Here is a 22,574-nt window from a genome sequence, read left to right as displayed (position 1 = left end):
TAACATTCATTTGGATTTATTCCCCTTATTACCTTTTCAGTAATATCAATTTTTTCTTTTTTGGTGCTGGGTGCAGAACCAGGGCTTTGCACATGCTGAACTTGTGCTCCACCACTGAGCTTCACCCCCAACCCTCCATTCTTTCCCGCATTTCCTTTTTTTCTTTTTTTCCAGTTTAGAACTTTCTCCTTCTTCCTGAAGATTGTTCTACAGATCTCTCTCTATAGCATAGTTGGTTGGTGGTAAAAATCTCTTGTGTTATCATTCAATCAGGAAATTCTCTGTATTTTGCAATCATTTCTTTGGTTTTTTTAAATCAATATTTAATGCTATGTTGAGATTCATTTTCATTTAGCATGGTGAAGATGCCGTTTCTTTTACCTTCTGTTTTTAATACTTCTTTTAAGAAATTACCAGTCTTATTCTCCAGAAAACTAGAAAAAACAGTCCTAAAATTTATTGGGAAGAATAAAAGATTCACTAGAGCCCAATCAATGCTAAGCCAAAAAAGCAACTCTGGAGGCATCACAGTGCCTGACTTTGAATTACAGCACAGAGCTGTAGTAACATAAACAGCTTGGTACTGGATAACAATAGAGACATAGATCACTGGTGCAGAATAGAAGACACAAAACAAATCCACACATCTACAGTCATCTGATCCTTGACAAAGGTGCCAGAAACGTGCAATGGAGAAAAGGCAGCCTTTTAAAAGAAAAAAAAAATGGTGCTAGGATAACTGGTTATCCATCTGTAGAAGAATGAAACTAGAGCCTTATCTCTCACCCAGCACAAAAGTCAATTCATGGATCAAAGACCTAGGAATTAGACAAAAAACTATGAAACTCCTAGAAGACAATGTGGGTCAAACTCCAGCTTTTAGGACACAGGCAACGACTTTTAACAGAATCCCTAGAGCTCAGGAAATAATGCCAATCTGCACAGCAAAGGAAACAACTAGAAATGCAAAGAGAAAACCTAGAAAATGGGAGAAAATCTTTGCTAGTTATTCTGTGTCAGGGGATTAGCATCTAGAATTCATAAAGAACACAAAATATTAACACTAAAAAAGCAAATAACCCAATCAACCCAATTATCAATTAGGGAAATGAAAATTAAAACTGCACTGATATTTCATCTCATACCAGTCAGAAAGGAAGCCATCAAGAAAAGAAACAATAATAAATGCTGGAGAGGATGTGGAGAAAAACCAACACCTTGGCACTGGTGGTGGAATTGTAAATTAGCACAACCACTAGGGAAGTAAGTGTTGCCATCATACTTCTGAGGTTTCTCAAAAGACTAGCTATGAAACCACCACATGAACCAGCTTGACCACTTCTTTGTATTTATCCTAAAGAGTTGAATTCATCTTACTATAGGGATACAAACATACTCATGTTTAAAGCAGCACAATTCACAATAACCAAACTGTGGAAACAGTAGGAGTCCCATCAATGGATGAATGGATAAAAACAATGTGGTATATATACACAATGGAGTTTTATTCAGTCATAAAGAAAATGAAATTACAGTATTTGTTGATGAATGGACAGAACGAGAGAACAGCAAGCTAAGTAAAATAAGCCAGACTCAGAAAGTCAATTATCATATGTTTTCTCTCATATATGGGAGCTAGAGAGGAAAAAGGAAAAGAAAGGTTGGAGTGGAGCTTATGAAAATCAAAGGAGATCAGTAGAGGAAGGGAGGTGGGAAAAGAAGAGGAATTACTGGAGAGTGATATTGGCCAAATCATATTGCTATATTGTGTGCATGTAAGAATATGTAAAATTAAATCTTATCATTATGTACAAGTAAATTACACCAGTAGAAAGTGTAGGTAAAAAAATTGCCAGTCTTATATTTATTTTCCTGAAGACAGTGAGTCCTTAAGAACTTCTGTGAGTCAACCTCCTTATGTCAGAGAAAACATTTGGCATTTAGTTTTTTGGGCGGGGGTATTGGCTAAGTTCATTTAGCATTATCTTCTCCAATGCCATCTGTTTACTTGCAAATGCCATGATTTTATTCTCTTTTCTCACTGAATTAAATTCCATTGTGTATATATGCCACATTTTTTATCCATTCATCCACTGAAGGACATCTAGGTTGGCTCCACAGTTTAGCTCTTGTGAATTGTGCTGCTATAAACATTGATGTGGCTGTGTCCCTGTAGTATGCTGTTTTTAAGTCTTTTGATATAGACCGAGAAAAGGGATAGCTGGTTCAAATAGTGGTTCCATTCTCAGCTTTGTACAGCAAAAATAAGTAAATAAATAAATATATAAAGCAAAAAATAAAAAAATCAGTCTATAGGCTGGGAAAAATATTTGCAAACCATATTTATTAAGTCATCATTATTAAAAAGTATACAAGCAATTCATACACTCAATAGAAAAAAAATAAAGGAAAATACCTAATTAAAAAATGGGCAAAGGAGACTGGGGTTGTGACTCAGTGGTAGAGTGCTTGACTAGCACATGTGAGGCACTGGATTTGATTCTCAGCATCACATATAAATAAATAAAATAAAGGTCTGTTGATAACTAAAACAAATAAACAAAAAAAACTTTTAAAAAAATGGGCAAAGGAACTAAATAGACATTTTCCCCAAGAAGTTATACAAATGGCTAACGGCTGTATATAAAGATGCCCAACACTATTAACTAATGCAAATACAAATCAAAACTATAATAAAATATCGCTTTATACCTTTTAACATGATCATTATTAAAAAATAAGTGTTAACAAGATGATTGAGAAAAAGGAACTCATACAATATTAGCATAAATATTCAAAATAGAACTACTGTATAATACAGCAAGCTCATTTCTTAGTATATATCTATAGGTTTTTAAAGCTGTATCTCACAGACATATATATTCTCATATATTATTTTCAGATATCCAAGATACAGAAATAATCTAAATGCCTATTAATGGACAAATGAATAAAGAAATAGTGATATGCATGTGGAATGTTGTTTTAGTAAAAAAAAAGAACTTCTGTGGTTGTATTATGATTACTTCATCTAATTATTCTTTTTGTAAAAATTATTCTTTTAAAACATAATTTCATGAAATGGTTAATTTCCCATGAACTTAAAATTTAATATTTTTTAATAGTTTCAGAAAAATCAAGCCATATCTGCTCAAGTATTTTGCCTACTCTTCCTATTTTCTTTCTCTTCTCTTTTTTGTAATTGCGATTAAATTAAGTATATAAGTATATGTTACAGTTCTTTTGTTTGTTTGTTTGTTTGTTTGTTTTTGAGTGCTAGGGATCAAATCCAGGGTTTTGTGCATGATAGGTAAGCACCCTACCACTGAGTTATCTTCCCACCATTATTCTAAAAATTTCATACTGTTTTGGGGTATTTTATTTATATTACTTCCTAAATCTATTTATTGTTTTTCTTTGGTATGCATATTAAATCTTTCTTACAATTTGCCAATTCTCTGTTCACCCTTGTCAAATCTACTATTAAATCCAGACAAATCCTTAATTTCATTGGTATCTATTTTAGTTTTTCTAAATCAATTTATTATCTATCTGTGATTTACATATTTCTGCACATTGAGCCTATTTTAAAATGCTTATTTTTTCATTTTCTGAATAATTTTTGTTCTTATTGCTCTTGATTTTCAATCAGCCTTTGTCTTCTATTCTTTGTTTTTACTTGTGTGCCAGATTTTGTGCATAAAAATTTGCAGACAAATCAAGACTTTTAAATGTTGCTTTCTTCTTTAAGAGAGGATTTCCTGCATTTCTAGCTGGTATTTAGGGTTGAAGAAATAGTAACTCCAAATAACCTTAATCCAATCAGGAGATGAAATAATGGAACTGTGTCTGAGTTCCTTTGAGGAACATTGTAGTGTTTACTGTTACCACTTCAGGAGTTAAAGCCCATTGTGGTCTCTCCTGAAAAGCCTGGCCTTGTACAGAGTACACTTCTCTACTTTGTGGTAAACCATGGATTTTATTTGTCTTCTGGGTACAATTTCTAAAGAAAGTTCCTCCCTGATTTTCAAGCTTAAATTTGTGACTTTAAAAATTATTTCATATATTTGAGAAAAGAGACCCCCAAAGCAGTTTAGCTCTCTGACTTTCCTTCTAAAATTTGGCCTGGCAGATACTTCGTTCCTTATTAGTTTTTAATGCTTTCAAGCACATGAATTTTACATTTTTTCTAGCTTTTCTGATTTATTTTATTTGAAGATTTATTGCCGAACAGGTGATTTTTGCTTTAAAGATATATCCTCTCTATATATCCTATCTATATAGGTTGGCAATAGATGTAAATTAAGCAGAAATACTGTGTATTATAGCTTTCTGGAGGAAGGATCTATAACTGCTGATATTTTCAATGTATTTTTCATACTGGAGAAAATACAGATTATGGGCTGTCATAGGCATTTTCTGATCTGCTAAATGCTTTTTTCCTCATTCATAGAAGCAGAAAGCATTAGTAGTTCTTTGAATTTAGCTGGGAATTCTCTGTTTTGTAGTTATAATTTATGCCACAGTAACTGAGATTGTGTAGTGCAGTTTTTCAGAATTAAATATATGTTCATGTGCATTTTATTACCTATTAATAAGAGAGGCACAATGCTTAGTGTTCTTTATCTTAGAAGAAAAGCATACTACATTTGGAGTTGCTGAATTTAATAATTTGTAAGTTGAAAACTGCCAAATTTTGGTAGAGCTCATTACCTGGTTCAGAATTATATTTAAATAATCCTTTACCTAAGGCATTGTGAAGCAAAAGGTCCAATACATGCCTACACATATAGTGGGATTTGCTTGGTGGAGGTGATGGAAAGCCAGGTTTAGGGAATAACAGTGGAAGCTAGTGTGAGCATCCCAGTGGGTAAGGGCCGCTTCAGCTCCACAGAATCTGAGCTCCAGTGGAAATTTCCCACAGCACCTTGGTTGCTCCTTTGGGGTCTCCTGGGGCTCAGGGGCTCACCTCCAGCCTGAAGGCACTAGGGGCTGGAGACCGAAGTCCCGCCAGACACGAAATGGCTGTGAGATTGTGGACAATCATTCCTTACCTTTGGAGAGGGAAATACTTCAGCTCCGGGAATGAACTGGCAGAAAACAGCCAGGTGACCCAACGCTGCAGCATCTTATGTACAAAATAAAGTCTACTGGTCCCATCACGGTGGCCAAGTAGATGAAGGAGGTATTGATCAACCCAGCCAAGGGACATTACCTACACCATGACTGCTAGGAGAAAAAGGAGATTTCATTACTTCACCTGAAAGAAGTCAGATCTTTGGGGAGCTAATAGGAATATGGTTCATTAGTGAATGAATGACTGCTGGAAAAAGTGCACCTTTCTAGCTGGTGGAACTGGGGCCCAAGTTGGGGTCCCATCACCGGAGATATTTGAGGGTGTTCAGTTTAGATCTGTGCTGAAAAACTGTGACGTTTCAATACACTTGGTAGAGGTGAGCCAAAAACTAAGTGAGACTCATGCACTGACACTGACTAAAGAGAAGATCCCCTTAGAGCAAAATGCTGAATCCCTACTACACATAAAGGGTGTTTCTAAGTCTGGGATTCCAATTTCCTGGGGCCAAGACCTACAGGATGTTCGAAAGGATACAGCTTTTCTCTGGCACATGAATTTTTTGATGTTCTTTCTGTCCATAAATTTTGGAAAACACCACAAGGATGGAGAGAAGTATTCATTGATACTGATCCACAGGTTTCTGATAAATTGAGTTTTGTTTTGGCTCCTTGTACTACCCCTGCAGAAGCCTTCCTGATGAAACAAGGGATCGTGCTGAAGTATGTCCTGATGCTGGGGTTATTATTCAGGAACTTTTCAATACATTGCACTAACTGGAGGTGCTATACTGACTGCTGATGATGGTCATGATGGAATGAAGACACACCTTCAGAGGATTTTGTGGCCACAAGCTTCATGATGTCTTAACTGTCCCTGGAACAGCACACCTTACAGCTGATGTGGAGTTCCATTATTTGGGCAGAATGGCATAAGGAATAGAAGCGACTTTGGGTCCAATAGAACAAGTAATATTTTTGAAAAATGTGGGTATTGATGTGCAGTTGAAGGTTCTTTTAGATAAATCAGATGACCCATCAATGAGACAGCAATTACCTCAGGGATATAATATGTTAATAAATCCTAAGAAGAAGGAAGAAAGATTTAACTTTTTTTGCCTTGCTACCTCATCAGAAACTTCATGGTGGAAGTCATCAGGTGAATGCAGAGCAGTCAAAACTCTCTGTATAGCCTGTACACAGATTTAGAATTGATCAAAAGCCTTCATTCCAATCTAAAGTGCAGAGAAATGATGGCCTTTATTTTAAAAAATTAGAACTTATTGACCTCAACAGACCCTCCAGTTCCAAGCTCCCTGCCTCTGATCCTCAGTGCCTCTGGGGCAGAAACTCAGTGAGGCTTTCCTTTGCTGAGGTGTGACTGGGTGAGGGAACTGGGACTGTTTCCTCCTTAAGCTTGATTAAGTGTCACTTGATTTACCTAATTGTTTCATAATCTGGAAATCATAGTTTATTAATCATTACACTCTGGAATTTTTCTTTTCGCCTGAGGTGTTTTTCACATCATTGACAGTCAGCTACTCTTTCTTGGCAAGACCCAAGTCTTCTTCCTCTAGGGATTGTTCAAGGGAAGAAACCTGTTCAGGAGAGATTACCTCTTTTGAATTTGTTCCAAATATGCTAATGAACTAATCTATGTAAAGCGGCAACTCTGTAAACATTCATAGACTATGTTTGCAAACCTAAGTGGAAAGATTGATTTCTGAAACTCAGGTTCTACCCAAGTATGTCTTCAGCTGCTGTCTGGGTCTTCAGGTGACAAATTGTTTTTGTTCTCTTCATTGCTATTGGTGGGCAAACTCTTTCCCCTTGGATAAGATTATAGAAATACAGAGACATGTTTTTAATTAGAAAGAAAGGGGACTTTGACAGCTGCTGTTTGAGTGACTGCAAGATTGAAGAGATTTGTTTCTAACTGTAAGAAATCTCCATTATCAGCTATTTCATGAGATTAAGTCCCAGCCTTTGTCTTGTTAGCTGCAGTATTTAATACGTAGGTACATGAATGACCCTGAATCCTCAAAGTCAAGTCCATTTTGTTTGCTTCACCATAATTGACTGAGAAGAGAAAAATCACATAACTAATTTTAGTATTGTTAAATGTTTCATTCTCTTATTTGTTCTTCTAAGGAATGGGCTTGGCCAAGTTAATTTATACTAACCAGCTCAATTTTCATGCAAACATAGAAGCTTTGTTTTTCCACAGAGAAATTTTACCAGCAAGTAAGAAAATCCAGCTCCCTTTATTCAGTAAATGTTTTTGAAGAGACCCATGCATTCATTTTTATTGGTTCATGTTAACTATATGGAATATTGAGTTAATTTATGACTTATTTGTACATACACATAACATGCTTAGATAATGTCCCTCTCCCTATTGCCCATCCCTTACCTCTCTAGTAAGTGACTTTTGAATGTCCTAATACCTTAGGCAAATACTTTGGACATTTTTATACTTCTCTCTAAGTCTGAGATAATGAGAAGTCAATGTAGAGATATAACCACTTGTAAATCTATAACCACTTGTAAATATTTCTAGATTCACTCATCAGTCATATGTTAGTATAGGTTCCATGATCACACATAGTTACTTGATATCTACAATCACTCTCAGTGAAAACAGCATTCATTTTTCTGGACCAAGGACAAGTCCCAAAAGGTGAGTTCATAAAACAACTGACAATGAAAGTTCCTGTGATATACTGAAATACAACTAATGTCTTAAATGTTATAAATTCTCGTTTAAGGTATCTGAGTTGAATGAATGAAGCTAGCCAAACACAGAAATTAATTTGAACATACAAAGTATATATTTTTTAGTATTGGTTTTTCTAGGTCCATTATTTTTCCTTTTGCCAAATAATAATGCCTGTTAATCGTCTAATAAATAAACCAATGGATTTATTACCTTTGTTTATGAAATATTTTATTCTGCATACTATGTTAACAGAAGTATAATTGCTTTTAGATACATTTGAATTTAAAATTTAAAATTACAAGTATGTTATAATGTAAAGGAACAAGTTTCAATTATGTTCTAGAAGATTATATGATCTTTTATATGTGCATCTTAAATTTTTCTTGGCAAACCTGTTGGTACATATACATAGAGAAACCCATTCTCAGGGAAATACCTAATCTACTGTAACCTAGAGAGATTTAAAAAAATTATAAAACTGTTTCAATGAACTATATATATTATTTTCCTATTTTGTTTTTTGGGGTTTTTAAAAATGTGTTTGTAAGGACTTATGTCACATTTTTTCTAGAAAAATATTAACTTAGTATTAAGTTGGAAACCTAATAATGCTATCTTTTAGCATTAATAGTATCAAATCTTTGAGAGTTAAACTACAAAGCATATTTTATGTATCTTATGTAAATAATTTTCTGTAGAATATTTATCCTAGTGAAATCCAGCATTGATGATTAAGGAGATTAACATCACAGAAAGTAAGATGTGAAAACAAGAGATTTGGTCATGGATTACACTGTAACCTTAAGTTTTTCAACAGGTCTGCCTTATTAGAGGTTTGCCTCTAATAGTAAGAAATCTCTAGTATCAGATATTTTATGAGATTAAGTCCCAGCAGTACTTAATAGATAGGCACATGAATGACAGCTCTTGGATCAGATGAAAGCAATAATGTGACCAAGATGTGTAGGATGCTCATCAGAGCTGGCTTCTAAAGAAAACTCTTTCTGCACATGTCCTTTTCCAGTACCAAGTCCATGTGAACAGAATTCTCTTGTTTGCTTCTAGTTTAAATATGTTTATTCATAGATAAATATCACTTTTGCATATATATACATATATATGTATATACACACACACACATATATATGATATTTCTTAACATATATTCTTTATCCCATGTCCAAAAAGGTGTTCATGGATTATAGAAATATAATTCTTTATATCCTAGATTGTACCTATTAAGTTGACTGAGATCCTGATGATTTATTCTGATCCAATGTTCACAGTGAAACATTAAAAAAGTTAATAATGGTGTCTTTATTTAGATTTTAACCACATGTCCAACAGCACTCTAAGGACTCCACATATAATAAAGAGGTAGTTGCCAAGGGAAACCCCATGATAAAACTGATGCAGTGGAGACACAGGGAGGTTTGTTCATCTGCCCATGGTCACATGGACATAAGTGAATAAAACAGGAATTATAGTGCAGCCAATGCATCTCCAAAGTTAGTGGTATTCTTCATGGTGCTTTGTTTTCTCACCAAGCAAGTCTTGGGTCCTATCTTGTGCACAGTGAGAAACTCAGAATTATTATTTGGTCACTATAGTTATCATACCCCATAACTACTGGCTGGCATTTTTCAAGCAACAATCATAAGCTTGGAAATTGCTATTTAATTATAAAATACAAAAAACAAATGTCAGCAGAAAATAACAAATTTGCGCTGTACTAATAATGTTGGAAGTAGTTGGACTGGAAAGGATTCTGGGATCATCTAGGTCAATTTCTATATTTTACAATGTGTAAGTTGAGACATATTTATAATTGCATTTAGAACATAACTGAAACTCATGCCCTCTCCCATTGAGTATGCTGCTTCTCAGTGTATGGATACTAAAATTCTATTTTTGAGCATTATCAGTCCCTAAAAATCTTTGCATATACGGCCTTGTCCCGCTATTCACTTCCTCTATTTTCAGTTACTATTTCCTCTTCCTTTACTGCCCATGTTACTCTAAGATTTCTGAAAATAAAATACTAGCACCTCATGTAGTAATTGATAAGAGTCATTTGATCCGTTTAGTTTAAAAAAATGGTGAAATTCAGGATGATGAATGGGAATGAATTAAGAATTTTGATAGATGCAAAGATGAAATTGGCAGAATTATAGCTTCTGAAATGGATGACAGAGTAGATGAAATAAATGCCATAATAAGCAATGAGTTAACTACTCATGTAGCTATTTGATACACTTTAAAGTCCAGTATTTTGAAACTTAATGAGAGATTTCCGAAGACTAAACGTCCTTTGAGACATGAAAGACTGATCATCTAATTAATCACAAATGCAATTGTATTGAGTCAGATATTTCAGAAGAAGTGTTAATTCTGATGCTATGTAAATATTGCTATGAAAATATTGTAAAGTGATTCCCCTAAGATACTACCAACTCAAAGGACTGACTTTACATCACTTCATATTTTTAGAATTTATTGTTACTAATAGTGAATAGGTATTTGAAAGCAAAAAACCTTTCCCTATTCATGATTGTTGACCTCTGTGACAAGAAGGAACATATTTTCAATATACATTTTTAAATATGTGAATGATTGTTGGGTTTTGACTACTCTCCTCTATGGAATATCAGCAAAGGTTTAGAGAAAGAACCACTAAACTTTAGGCCCCAAGAAAAATTATTAGGAGGAATAGAATTGTCTACAGAAAATCTACTGGGTTCCTTGGAAGAGAACCTCAACAGATACTTACTAGATGTTTATTGTATTTTCACCACTATAGAAGGTAGATGAAGTTGTGCTCCATGACATGGCGGATTTATCGACCTGTTCACAATTTCATGGCAGTGTCTATTCTCCTGAACTCTCATCTCTGAAGCAAGCCTAAGAGTAAAAGAGTAAATGGGACAGAGTAATAACATCACAGAATTTGTCCTCCTGGGCCTCACCCAGGATCCTGATGGACAAAATACATTATTCACCATGTTTTTACTCATCTACATTGTGACAATGGTGGGCAACCTGCTCATTGTGGTGACTGTCATTGCCAGCCCCTCTTTGGACTCCCCCATGTACATCTTCCTTGCCTATCTGTCACTCATGGATGCTGTCTACTCCACTGCTGTCTCACCCAAGATGATTATGGACTTACTGTATGATAAAAAGACAATTTCCTTCCCAGCATGCATGGGCCAGCTCTTCATAGAACACCTATTTGGGGGTGCCGAGGTCTTCCTTCTGGTGGTGATGGCCTATGATCGTTATGTGGCCATCTGTAAGCCACTGCACTACTTGAGCATCATGAATCGAAGGGTTTGCATCCTCCTGTTGGTGGTGGCCTGGGCGGGAGGTTTTGTACACTCTGTGGTTCAGCTTGCCTTTGTGTACAATCTCCCCTTCTGTGGTCCCAATGTCATTGACCACTTCATCTGTGACATGTACCCATTATTAGAACTTGCATGCACTGACACCTACTTTATAGGCCTCACTGTGGTTGCCAATGGTGGAGCAATCTGTATGGTCATTTTTATCCTTCTCCTGATCTCCTATGCGTTCATCCTAAACTCCCTTAAAACCTACAGTCTGGAAGGGAGGCGCAAAGCCCTGTCCACCTGCATCTCCCACATCACAGTGGTCGTCCTCTTTTTTGTTCCCTGTATTTTCATTTATGTTAGACCTGTTTCCACCTTTCCTATTGATAAACCCATAAGTGTGGTGTTTACAGTTATCACTCCCATGTTGAATCCTCTAATATACACCTTGAGAAATGCAGAGATGAAAAATGCTATGAAAAAACTCTGGTGTAAGAGGTTAACCACAGGTAAAATAAGAATGGATCCCCCACACTGAATCCTTTAGATACTCATTCTGAAACTAGACATAGATGGTAAATTCTAACAAAAGTTGATGTGGTTAGCTCAACATATTCTCCAGGAATGCTTCTCTTTATTTATATTTATCAAAGGGTAGAATAAATTATTTTTTGAGTGTAGGATCAACTTTGAAGAGAATTAGGAATGGTGAATAAAAGATCTGGGTGTTTGTTCTAGTATAAGTAAAAATAAAATGGAAGCTCACCTTAAAACTTCATTTATTCAATTTATATTGAAATCAGACTTGAAATAAAATGTTTTTAAAGAAGGAAAAGAAACTACTTTTGAAAATTTGATATCATCCTAATTAATGAGAAAGACATTCAGCTAGTAGATAAATTTCTGGAGCCAAAAGAGTAATTCTTAAATTTTAATACTCATTATTCTATCAATATGGCACATTTCTGTAGCTGCATATATGTTTTGTTTAAAGATTAATTTTATTTTGTGGTCAATGTCTATGAAGTTTTAGTTTATGATATTTAGATGGCAAATTTTTTTGTTTAAGATATTAGCAGAGACTGATTTTGTCAGTGGGGATGTCAGTGATGAAAACAGATTTGAATCCTTGATTACAAATCAGGTACTTTGTTTTAGAAATATATCTAAGTCAGGTTGTAAACATTTTTGTCATTCTCTGACCTAGTGATCATGTGCAATTTTACCACTCTTCAAAGAATAAGTAAAGCTTCTTATTTTGTCTTCATAATGCTGAAGATATTATTAAATAAATAATGCTTTGCATAAGCCCCTGTCCCTTAAAACATGTATTCAACTTAACTATTTATAAACTTAAATTATATTTTATGGTATAAGTGAAATTTTGTTTACAATTTTGTGCAAAAGCTCAGTTTTCCTCAGTCTGCAATTATCTTGGAACATCACAAAGAAGATAGAATTGCTTTCATTGCAATTTGGATCATCATGTATGCTGTGTAAGAGATTTCTAATTGAAAGAAATTCTTTCATGTTCAAAAGTCTGTTCATGCATTGAGTTTCACAGGTAATTGTGTTTTTCTCCTAATGCTGCATTTTAAGTTGCACTCCTACCTCAGTGTATGACACTTGCACTGCTCTCCATCCTCACCAATAGTGCCTGACCTTGTGAATTGTTGGATTCAAGACTGTGAGCTCATTATGATTTTAGTTTGTAATCCATATTGTTACTGAAGCTGAACATATTCACATTTGGAGAACATCCTTTTTTAAAATAATCTTCCATGAAATATGTATCTATGTTTTCTTTTTGTTAAATTTTCACATTATTTTCCATTATTTTTAAATTAAGCCCTTTAGGAATCCTGTGTACAAATTCTGTATTGATTATCTATATTGTAAATTCTCCTTTTTGTTTTATATTTTATAGTATTATTTAATTTGATAAATGGGAACTTTTTAATCTTATTTTTGTTTTTATTTTAATATCTTTTATTCATTTTCAAATTGACAAATAAAATTGTATATATTTATAATATAAAGTACATTGTTTTGAACTATGTACACTTTGTGGAATGGCTCTATCAAGAATTAAGCTAATTTACATATGCATTGTCTCATATAACTAGCATTTTTGTGGTGAGAACACTTAGAATCTACTCTTCCAGCTGTTTCAGTAACAGATTTTTTTTTTATTAACTATGGTCACCATGTTATATAATAGGTCTCTTGAGTTTATATTTCTCTTGTGTGATTGAAAATATCTATCCCTTGACCAGCATCTCTCCATCTCCCTTAGTCTAGGCTCTGGTAACCACTATTCTGCTATTTCTGAGTTCAGCCTTTTAGATTCTACATATAAACACAAATTCACAATGTTTGTATTTGTACACCTGACTTATTTAACTTAATATAATGTCCTGCAGGCTCATCTATGTGACCCAGTATGAAAGAATGTCCTTGTTTTATGACTGACTACTATTCCCTTGTGCATTTACCACCTTTTCTTTATCCACAAATCTATCCACTGATGGACACTTGGCTTGACTGCATATTTTTTCTATTGTCAATAATGCTGCAGTGAAAATAGATGTGCAGATGTCTCTTAGAGATACTGATTTCATGCACTGTAGGTACAGACCCAGGAGTGGTATTGCTGGATCTGTGATGATTTAATTTTTAATTTTGGGGGAAACTCCATGCTGTTTATTTTTCCTTACAATATAAAGTCTTACAGACAGTGTGTAGTACAAGCTTTCCCTTTACTCACATCCCCAGCAACACCTGCCTTTCATAGTTCTGATGATAGTATATAGCTGTGAGGTCATCTCTCCTTATGGTTTCAATTTTCATTTCTGTGGTGATTAATGATTTTGACTCTTTTTCCATAAATCTTCTGGTCCTGAGAAATGATTATTCAGATTCTTCACCCATCTTAAAATCAGGTTGTTTATTTTCTTACCATTAATACTGACATTATCAATTTTCTTTTGTCCTAAAAATATTTATGACACATTTCTAAAAAAATCCTCCTGTGTTCATTGTATCTAATGTTTAATATTTATGCATTTCTATACTACCTTCTTCAGATTTGATTGCTATTATGCCAATATCCTTCTATTTTAGTTCATATAGGCAGAATTTGATTAAACTCCCATCACTCAATACTCTTAATTAAACAATGTATTCTAACATTATTATTAGAATTTCATAAGGTTGCATAAATCTTCCAGGATTTTTGGCTATAATGTCTTTAGTGTATAATTAATTTGGAAAAGAATTGACGTCTTAATCACATTGAATCATTCTATTTGGAAACATGAACTGTCTCTCTGTCTATTTACATAGGGCTTTGAGATTCTTCAGTAATTCTTTTTGTTTGTTTTCATCACATAGATCTTTCACTTTTTTGATTGACTTTATACTTTGTAATGTGGGTTGCTTTAACTTAAGATATCCTTTCCACATTTTACGTTCTACATTACTGTGACTTGTATTCAACAAATAACCCAATCAACAAATGGGCCAAGGACTTGAACAGACACTTCTCAGAGGAGGACATACAATCAATCAACAAATACATGAATAAATGCTCACCATCTCTAGCAGTCAGAGAAGTGCAAAACAAAACCACCCTAAGATACCATCTCACTCCAGTAAGATCGGCAGCCATTCTGAAGTCAAACAACAACAAGTGCTGGCGAGGATGTGGGGAAAAGGGTACTCTTGTACATTGCTGGTGGGACTGCAAATTGGTGCGGCCAATTTGGAAAGCAGTATGGAGATTCCTGGGAAAGCTGGGAATGGAACCACCATTTGACCCAGCTATTGCCCGTCTCAGACTATTCCCTGAGGACCGTAAAAGAGCGTACTACAGGGATACTGCCACATCGATGTTCATAGCAGCACAATTCACAATAGCTAGACTGTGGAACCAACCCAGATGTCCTTCAATAGATGAATGGATTAAAAAAATGTGGCATTTATACACCATGGAGTATTATGTAGCACTAAAAAATGACAAAATCATGGAATTTGCAGGGAAATGGATGGCACTAGAGCAGATTATGCTAAGTGAAGCTAGCCAATCCCTAAAAAACAAATGCCAAATGTCTTCTTTGATATAATGAGAACAACTAAGAACAGAGCAGGGAGGAAGAGCAGGAGGAAAAGATTAACATTAAACAGAGACTTGAGGTGGGAGGGAAAGGGAGAGAAAAGGGATATTGCATGGAAATGGAAGGAGACCCTCATTGTTATACAAATTACATATAAGAGGTTGTGAGGGGAATGGGAAAATAAACAAGGAGAGAAATTAATTACAGTAGATGGGGTAGAGAGAGAAGATGGGAGGGGAGGGGAGGGGGGATAGTTGAGGATAGGAAAGGTAGCAGAATACAACAGTTACTAATATGGCATTATGTAAAAATGTGGATGTGTAACCGATGTGATTTTGCAATCTGTATTTGGGGTAAAAATGGGAGTTCATAACCCACTTGAATCTAATGTATGAAATATGATATGTCAAGAGCTTTGTAATGTTTTGAACAACCAATAAAAAAAAGAAAATTTAACCTCGAATTCAGTCACTTTACTCACCTCCCTTACAAAACAGAACAGCTTTCCAGTTGACTCTTTTGAATTTGCTAGATTAAAAAATAATACCATTTTAGCCCAGCATGGTGGCACAAGCCTATAATCCCAGAAGCTTAGGAGGCTGAATCAGGTGGTGCGCATGTTCAAATCCAGCATCAGAAAAAGCAAGGTGCTAAGCAACTCAGTGAGACCCTGTCTCTAAATAAAATACAAAACAGGGCTGAGGATGTGGCTCAGTGGCCAAGTGCCCCTGAGTCCAATCCCTGGTAATCTCTGACCCCCCCCCAAAATGATACCATCTTAAATACTGATTCTTCTTTCCAGTATTTTTGTCACACATCTCTTTATTACGTCATTATAATGGCTAGTATAGGAAAACAGGGGTTCATAACTGCAAAGCTCAAATTCCCATCTCAGTGGGTTCCTTTGCTTCATCACATTTCTCATTCCCACCTGCATGCTTGTGAGGAATAATCTGAGAGTTAACACATTTTCTTTTAAAGGTGAAAACGTGGCTTATTGGATATGCATACATAAGGCTGACCTCAAGCAGAACGTTGCTCATTATAGTCATCCAAGGGTGATCCTCAAAGGGAGCAGTGATGGGAATATTCAGAGTTAAATCTAGGATGATGCTTGAATTTAGTCACTATGTTTGCAGTTTATTTTACTTTAGAATTTCCATTTAGTAGTGATTTAGTTTGCCTAACAATTTGAGAAGGGTCACTCATTTTTTTTGTGTGTGGAATGTGTTTCAAATTTGATACTTTCTTTCTTATGAGGTTAAAGTTATACATATTTGACAAGCATGCTACATCATGGCTGATCTTTGCCTGCATCTAGTTACTGGTTGAATTAAGTTCAGCCTAATTACTGTGAGCTAGATATCTCTGAGGCCATTTGTACCGCAAAATTCCTATAATATTGGCCTTCAATGTGTCTACATTCATTTGAATCTCTCCTTTTGTATACTTCAGTTTTATTACAGGTGTTATTTTCCCACACACACCAATAAATCATATGCACCTGAATCTCTACAAGAAACAATTGCTTTGGAGAACGCAATTTACAAACTTTTGTAAAAGTTTTCTTTGCTTTTTAGTTCTTTGGTAGCGGTCATGAGTTGAATTGTTTTATTTTCATTTTCTGATTTCTTATTACTACTGCTTTGTTGGAGTTACAGTCATTTTTGTCTTGGCTTCAGTTTGAGGTCCTTAAGCATGATTTCTATATGGATAGATCATGGGAGGAATAGACAAACTCTAGATAGGGCCGAGGAGTTGGAGAGGAAGGGAGGGGCTATGGGGTAATTAATGATGGTGGAATGTGATGATCATTATTATCCAAAGTACCTGTATGAAGACACAAATTGGTGTGAATATACTATATGTATACAACCAGAGATATGAAAAATTGTGCTCTATATATGTAATAAGAATTGTGATACATTCTGCTGTCATATATAAATAAATAATAATAATAATTTAAAAAGAAAAAAAAAAAGAGTTGAGAGCTCTGGGTGTCCCAGACAACATCTAGTTCACAAGTGACCTCTCTTATTTATTCATTTTTTATGTAGTAAAAATTTTAAATAGGGAAATAAGAATGAGAATATCTTTATACTTTATTGTTCTTCTTTCTTTCCTCAGAACTCCCATTTTCTCATTTCCTTCTTTTCCTTTGCCATCAAGTCTCCCAAGACTGCTTTTCAATTCTGCTCATTCTCATCTTCCTCAGAAGCAATGTCTATTTGAGAATGACATGTCAAAGAGAAACTTGCTCTTTGCTCTTAGATTCCTATTTTTTTTTATTAACTTTCCTAAAGTTAACATCCAGGAGAGGCCTCTGAAAATATACAATAAATTGGAAGAATCATGTGAAAAGTATCCATTCTCTGGGGCACACTTCCTCGGTGAATTTAATTTGGAACAAGTGACCTTGGGGACCATTTGAACATCTCAGGGAAGTATTTTGGTATTCATTGTTTATTAAGTGCCTAGTCAAATCTTTCCTTACCTGGGAGAAAAAAAAAATCTCTTTGGGTATTAATGTTACTGTCAAGATGGAAAATAAAGGCCACAACAATTGCAAACATGAGCCATATTAACACTGTTGTGTTGATGCTTTCAAAATATGCAAAAAATTCTATGTTTTAGATTCTCTAGTATTGTGCACTATTGACTAAAAAAAACTTGGTCAGCAAACATAGCAATTAAATTTTTTTATTTATGTTCTCAATTGCAACTCTCAAATTTGATGATCCATTAAGCATATTGACTGATTATTCTTGAAGTCAAGTCTGGATGAATATATAATTTAAACTGTAAAATGCTTTTGAGAGTACATGCAGACTACAGGAGTTATGTTTCTGTGTGACAAAGCATTTATAGCAGTCACCTCTGTATTGGCATGGTAGCAGTCCTGACTTACCGTCATCAGACTCAGCCATCATCATTTAGGACCAAAGGTAAAAGCTGCAGAAGCGTGTATTTGGAGCCAGTGATCAAAGAGGTAACATAATTATGAAAGCTCATCACTAATATTATCAATAGGGCAACACAGGCTTATTTGAATGAGTTGCATAACTTTCTTAAGAAACATATTTTATAATTTACTTCAAAAGTTTTAGGCCAAAACCAAGAAAAGAGTGGATGCATTGTTTTTCATTTCATAAAATGTTGCTAGAATAAGTACAATGGCAATAGTTTGCTCCATGTTTTGCATTAGAGATAATTTAAATACATACCAAAATAAAGAAAACACATGGTACAATATAATAGTATAGCATGACACAAATTTATTATCTTTATATTTTGTAATATAAAACATATAATATACATTTTATATAATTTAGAGAATATAATAAATTACTTGTTTTTATAAATTGTCACCTTGAATATGGCATAAAATATGATTCCATTGTAGGTATATGCCATGATTTGTTTATCCATTTATTAGTTGATGGACATCTGAGTGGTTTCCACCTTTAGGCTACTGTAAAAAATGTTGGTATGAACATCAGAGTATAAATGCTTTTTCTGGTCTTTATTTGCTATGCCTTTTAGGTATATGCCCCTAACTCACATCTAGATACATAAACTCCATAATATCATATGAATTGAATATCAAAACTTATATTTTGAAGTATAAATTAATAACCTTTCATTGTAAAATGTGAAACCATGTGTTCAGAGATTTTAATTTATGAACCCACATTTACTCTTTCAAAGGATGTTGCAGTGGAATAGAAGTTATGAATGTTGTGCAAGATCTATGGAATCTTAAATAAAATGCCTCTCTTCCTATATGTCAATTGTATGGACATTTTCTCATGTGTAGAGTCCTAAAAGTGTAGTGAATGCAACTGGGCATATGACATTATGCACCCCATTAACCCTCTCATTAAAAATATTACAGAATTTCAATTTAGTTTAAATGATGACTTTCAAAGATAGTTATGTGTATGGAGAAAGAAAACAATGGATTTTCCTATAGTGATGTGATTGGTAAAGGAGAGACACTTTCCCTATCTGTATACAATGTATGTAATCAATCAATCCATTCTCCAGGAAAGTAACCATCTCCACTGGGTTACTTAGGAGAGAGGGATTTGGGGGAAATTCATACAACTTTAAAAAGATGTGGCTTTAATTAAAAACTCTATGGGGAAACAAATAATACTAAATAATATCTTAAACTGTGTTCCCTATTTACCAGACATCTTGCTGAGCTCTTACCTGCATTATTTGATCCTTAAAATTTTTCTACATGTTAGGTGCTCTTACAATTTTCATTCTGCAGACAATGTTGAGTAATTTATCCAAAGTTCACCATGGGAAAACAAATTCTGAGGCTCAAATTCCAAACCAGAATTTAGAATCTGATATCTAAAAATCCACAGTAGTGCAGGCAACCCAGTCCAGCCATGCAAAATAACTAAGAAAAGCAAAACAAAACTGGCAAACACTTTGTATGTGTGAGACAGGGAGCCCTACCCCTTGGTTATTACTTTCCTCTATTGGTTCTAAAAGTCCATTCAACTGCATGCAGGTTTTATAAACAGCAATTTAATTTTCTATGAAGAAACCAAGTAGGGAAAAAATGTGGTATTTCTTTAAAAACCATTTTGTTTCAATGATATCTAATGAGCTGATTTGATTTTTATTAGCACCTGAAATTTTAGCTATATCATTTCTATTATTGTTCAGTCTTTGGAAAAAGCTATTGTTCATAACAAGTTTTATCATTACAAAGTATAGAATTTTGTGACATTAAGAAAAATCAATGATTTTAACATTCCAGATTAATAATGACCTTAAGAATATTTTTTTAATACTGAAATATTTATGGAGCAGTTACAATGCTATATATATAAAAGTTTTGTAAGGATTTGTCAGGTCAACAGGAGAGAACTTTCTACCAGAAGTCATCCCTAAATGCTCAGAAGCTCTTGTTAATGGTCTTTACTTTTCATTATACATATAGATATAGAATCATAACTGTGAATGAAGATACTTAGTTTTGTACATATGGAGCATCAGAAGACACAAGGTGGAACTTTTTCTATAGGCATTTGGTCTTTTTTGTTGACACCTAAGTTCAGAACCTGATATTTCCATTTTTCTTTGGCTTGTAAGTATGAAGATTTCCAGAAACAAGTGCTGATATTAATGTTCCCTTTAGAGCAACCTCCTTATTGCTAGCCCAGGAGATGTAAGGCATCTCTATTCTGAATTCATTAGGTTCACTGTCCCGCAACAAACTTCTTACAAATTTTGAAGCATATTCCTTTCATTCAGCTTATGCTCTTTGCAGGTCTATCTGCTTGTACTCAGTTATCTCTTATTCTTGATGCCCACAATTTTACTCTTCCTCAGATGCTTAAGTGTAGCTTTGCTTGCCCTGAAACAGAAAAGATAGAATATTTCCCTGACTTTCACAAATGACCACTGAAAAGGAGCATATTAAAAATAATCTTGCCAACAAGAAATTGCACATATTATACATAAGACTAGCCCAGGATTAGGTCTGATAGGTCTGATACAGTATTTCTTTTCCTCAAGTAAGAATGAAAGTCTTTAATTCAGCATGAACTCAGATAGCCAAGAACTACTAATATAAACAAAATACTTCCTGAAATGATGACTTATAAGATTACCATTAAACAGGGACGAGAGGTGGGAGGGAATGGGAGAGAGAAGGGGAATTGCACAGAATATGGAAGGAGACCCTAATTGTTATACAAAATTACATATAAGATGGTGTGAGGGGGAAGAAAAAAAGAGAGAGAGAGAAATGTGTTACAGTAGATGGGGTAGAGAGAGGTGATGGGAGGGGAAGGGAGGGAAGGGGGATAGGAAGGGCAGCAGAATACAAAAGACTCTAGTATGGCAGTATGTATAAATGTGGCTGTATAACCAATGTGATCCTGCAATCTGTACACGTGGAAAAATAAGAATTCATACCCCATTTGAATCAAATGTATGATATGTCAAGATCATTGTAATGTTTTGAGCAACTAATAAAAAAAAAGAAAACATGTTGGCAAGAAAAAAATCTTTAAAGTAGGCTAAGTCAACTTGATTAATATAAAAATGATCTACTAGAAAATATGTGACCATGTTATTTCAGACAAAGCTGTCAATGATGAACATTCAGAAACTCATACATGTAAAAATACCACAGCATTTCCAATAAAGAATAAAGGTAGTAAACAATTTTCCCATGATGACTTAACTAAAATCAACAAATATTTTCATGCTATTAGTGTAAAGTTCTTTCTACTCTCCCATGATTCTGCTTTAAATCTTTGACTTCTGAATTGATTCATCAAATGTAAACAAATATGAAAAGTAGGGAAAATGACTATGCATCGTCCATTCACTTTGATGTGCATACTGAGATTTTCCTCATAATTCTGCTTCAAATCTATGACATTCTGAATTGATTCATTGTTAGCTGAAGTCATTGTTGTGGTGGTAAAAGCCCATGACTGTTATGTGGCCATCTGCAAATCTGTTGCAGGTTTGCAATAACTTAGGTTGCAAGAAATGTCAATTCAGTTTGTGTGTGTGTGTGTGTGTGTGTGTGTGTGTGTGTGTGTGTGTGTTAATGAAATCCATTGCTTTAATCCTATTTTCATGATTAGGAATAAATTAATTTATTTATCTTTGCTCAGGTGATTTCTGGCAAGCTTTGAAATTCAGTTTAATTAAATAAAGCCTAATAAATATTCAGGGAGCACTCACAGTGTCCTGGTTCCTTAATTGCTATGAGTTAATCCTAGACTGCTAGAACTTATAGGGAAAAAATAGATGGGCAAATATCTAAACACTGACTTATAATTTTACATTCTATTTAATAGGTATTATTTTGCATAAATATAGGAGTGAGGTAATTACTCATGAGCTTGTTTTCATGATTGGTCTTGGAGAAACAAAATGTCATCAGGAAAGTAAAAAACCCTATAATGTTACAGATGCAGTCTTCTTGAGAGATATTCTGGAGAAAGTTTCTTTATGGATAGACACTTTTCAGTAGATCTTGTGGCAGATAAATCCCCTCATATACATCTGCCACCTAGAAACTTGAAGTCCCATTGTTAATGATGAAGGAAGAATTTTATGAAAATAAATACAATAATTGTGGGAAGAAATACCAAATGCTCTTGTTCTACTGCAATACTCTATGTGAGGCCTTGGGGAGGAAATACTGTTGAGAAAGGCATCCCATTCTTCTTGGTATGTGTCTCCTTTTTTGATAGTGCACAGTGATTGCATTGCATACTGATTTTCATTGTGGCCTATTCCTACCTGCACACTGCATGCTCTGATCCTTTCTGTTTTCAATGTATAACTTGA

General features: G+C 34.5%; 1 protein-coding gene and 1 pseudogene across 1 annotated transcript; both read left to right on the top strand.

Moving 5' to 3' along the window:
* The first annotated feature begins 5,021 nt into the window (after nt 1-5,021).
* LOC113175048 (protein arginine methyltransferase NDUFAF7, mitochondrial-like) lies at nt 5,022-6,265 on the top strand (annotated as a pseudogene).
* Nucleotides 6,266-10,699: 4,434 nt separating this feature from the next.
* Nucleotides 10,700-11,659, top strand: LOC113175047 (olfactory receptor 4A16-like). The gene has a single exon (XM_026379214.2). The coding sequence runs from the start codon at nt 10,712-10,714 to the stop codon at nt 11,657-11,659; it is 948 nt and encodes a 315-aa protein (XP_026234999.2). The 5' UTR covers nt 10,700-10,711.
* The last annotated feature ends 10,915 nt before the right edge of the window (nt 11,660-22,574 follow it).

This window comes from Urocitellus parryii, chromosome 4 (genome assembly GCF_045843805.1).
Source record: "Urocitellus parryii isolate mUroPar1 chromosome 4, mUroPar1.hap1, whole genome shotgun sequence".
In the NCBI taxonomy this organism is placed as follows: Eukaryota; Metazoa; Chordata; class Mammalia; order Rodentia; family Sciuridae; genus Urocitellus; species Urocitellus parryii.
This window is presented reverse-complemented; position numbering and strand designations above follow the sequence as displayed.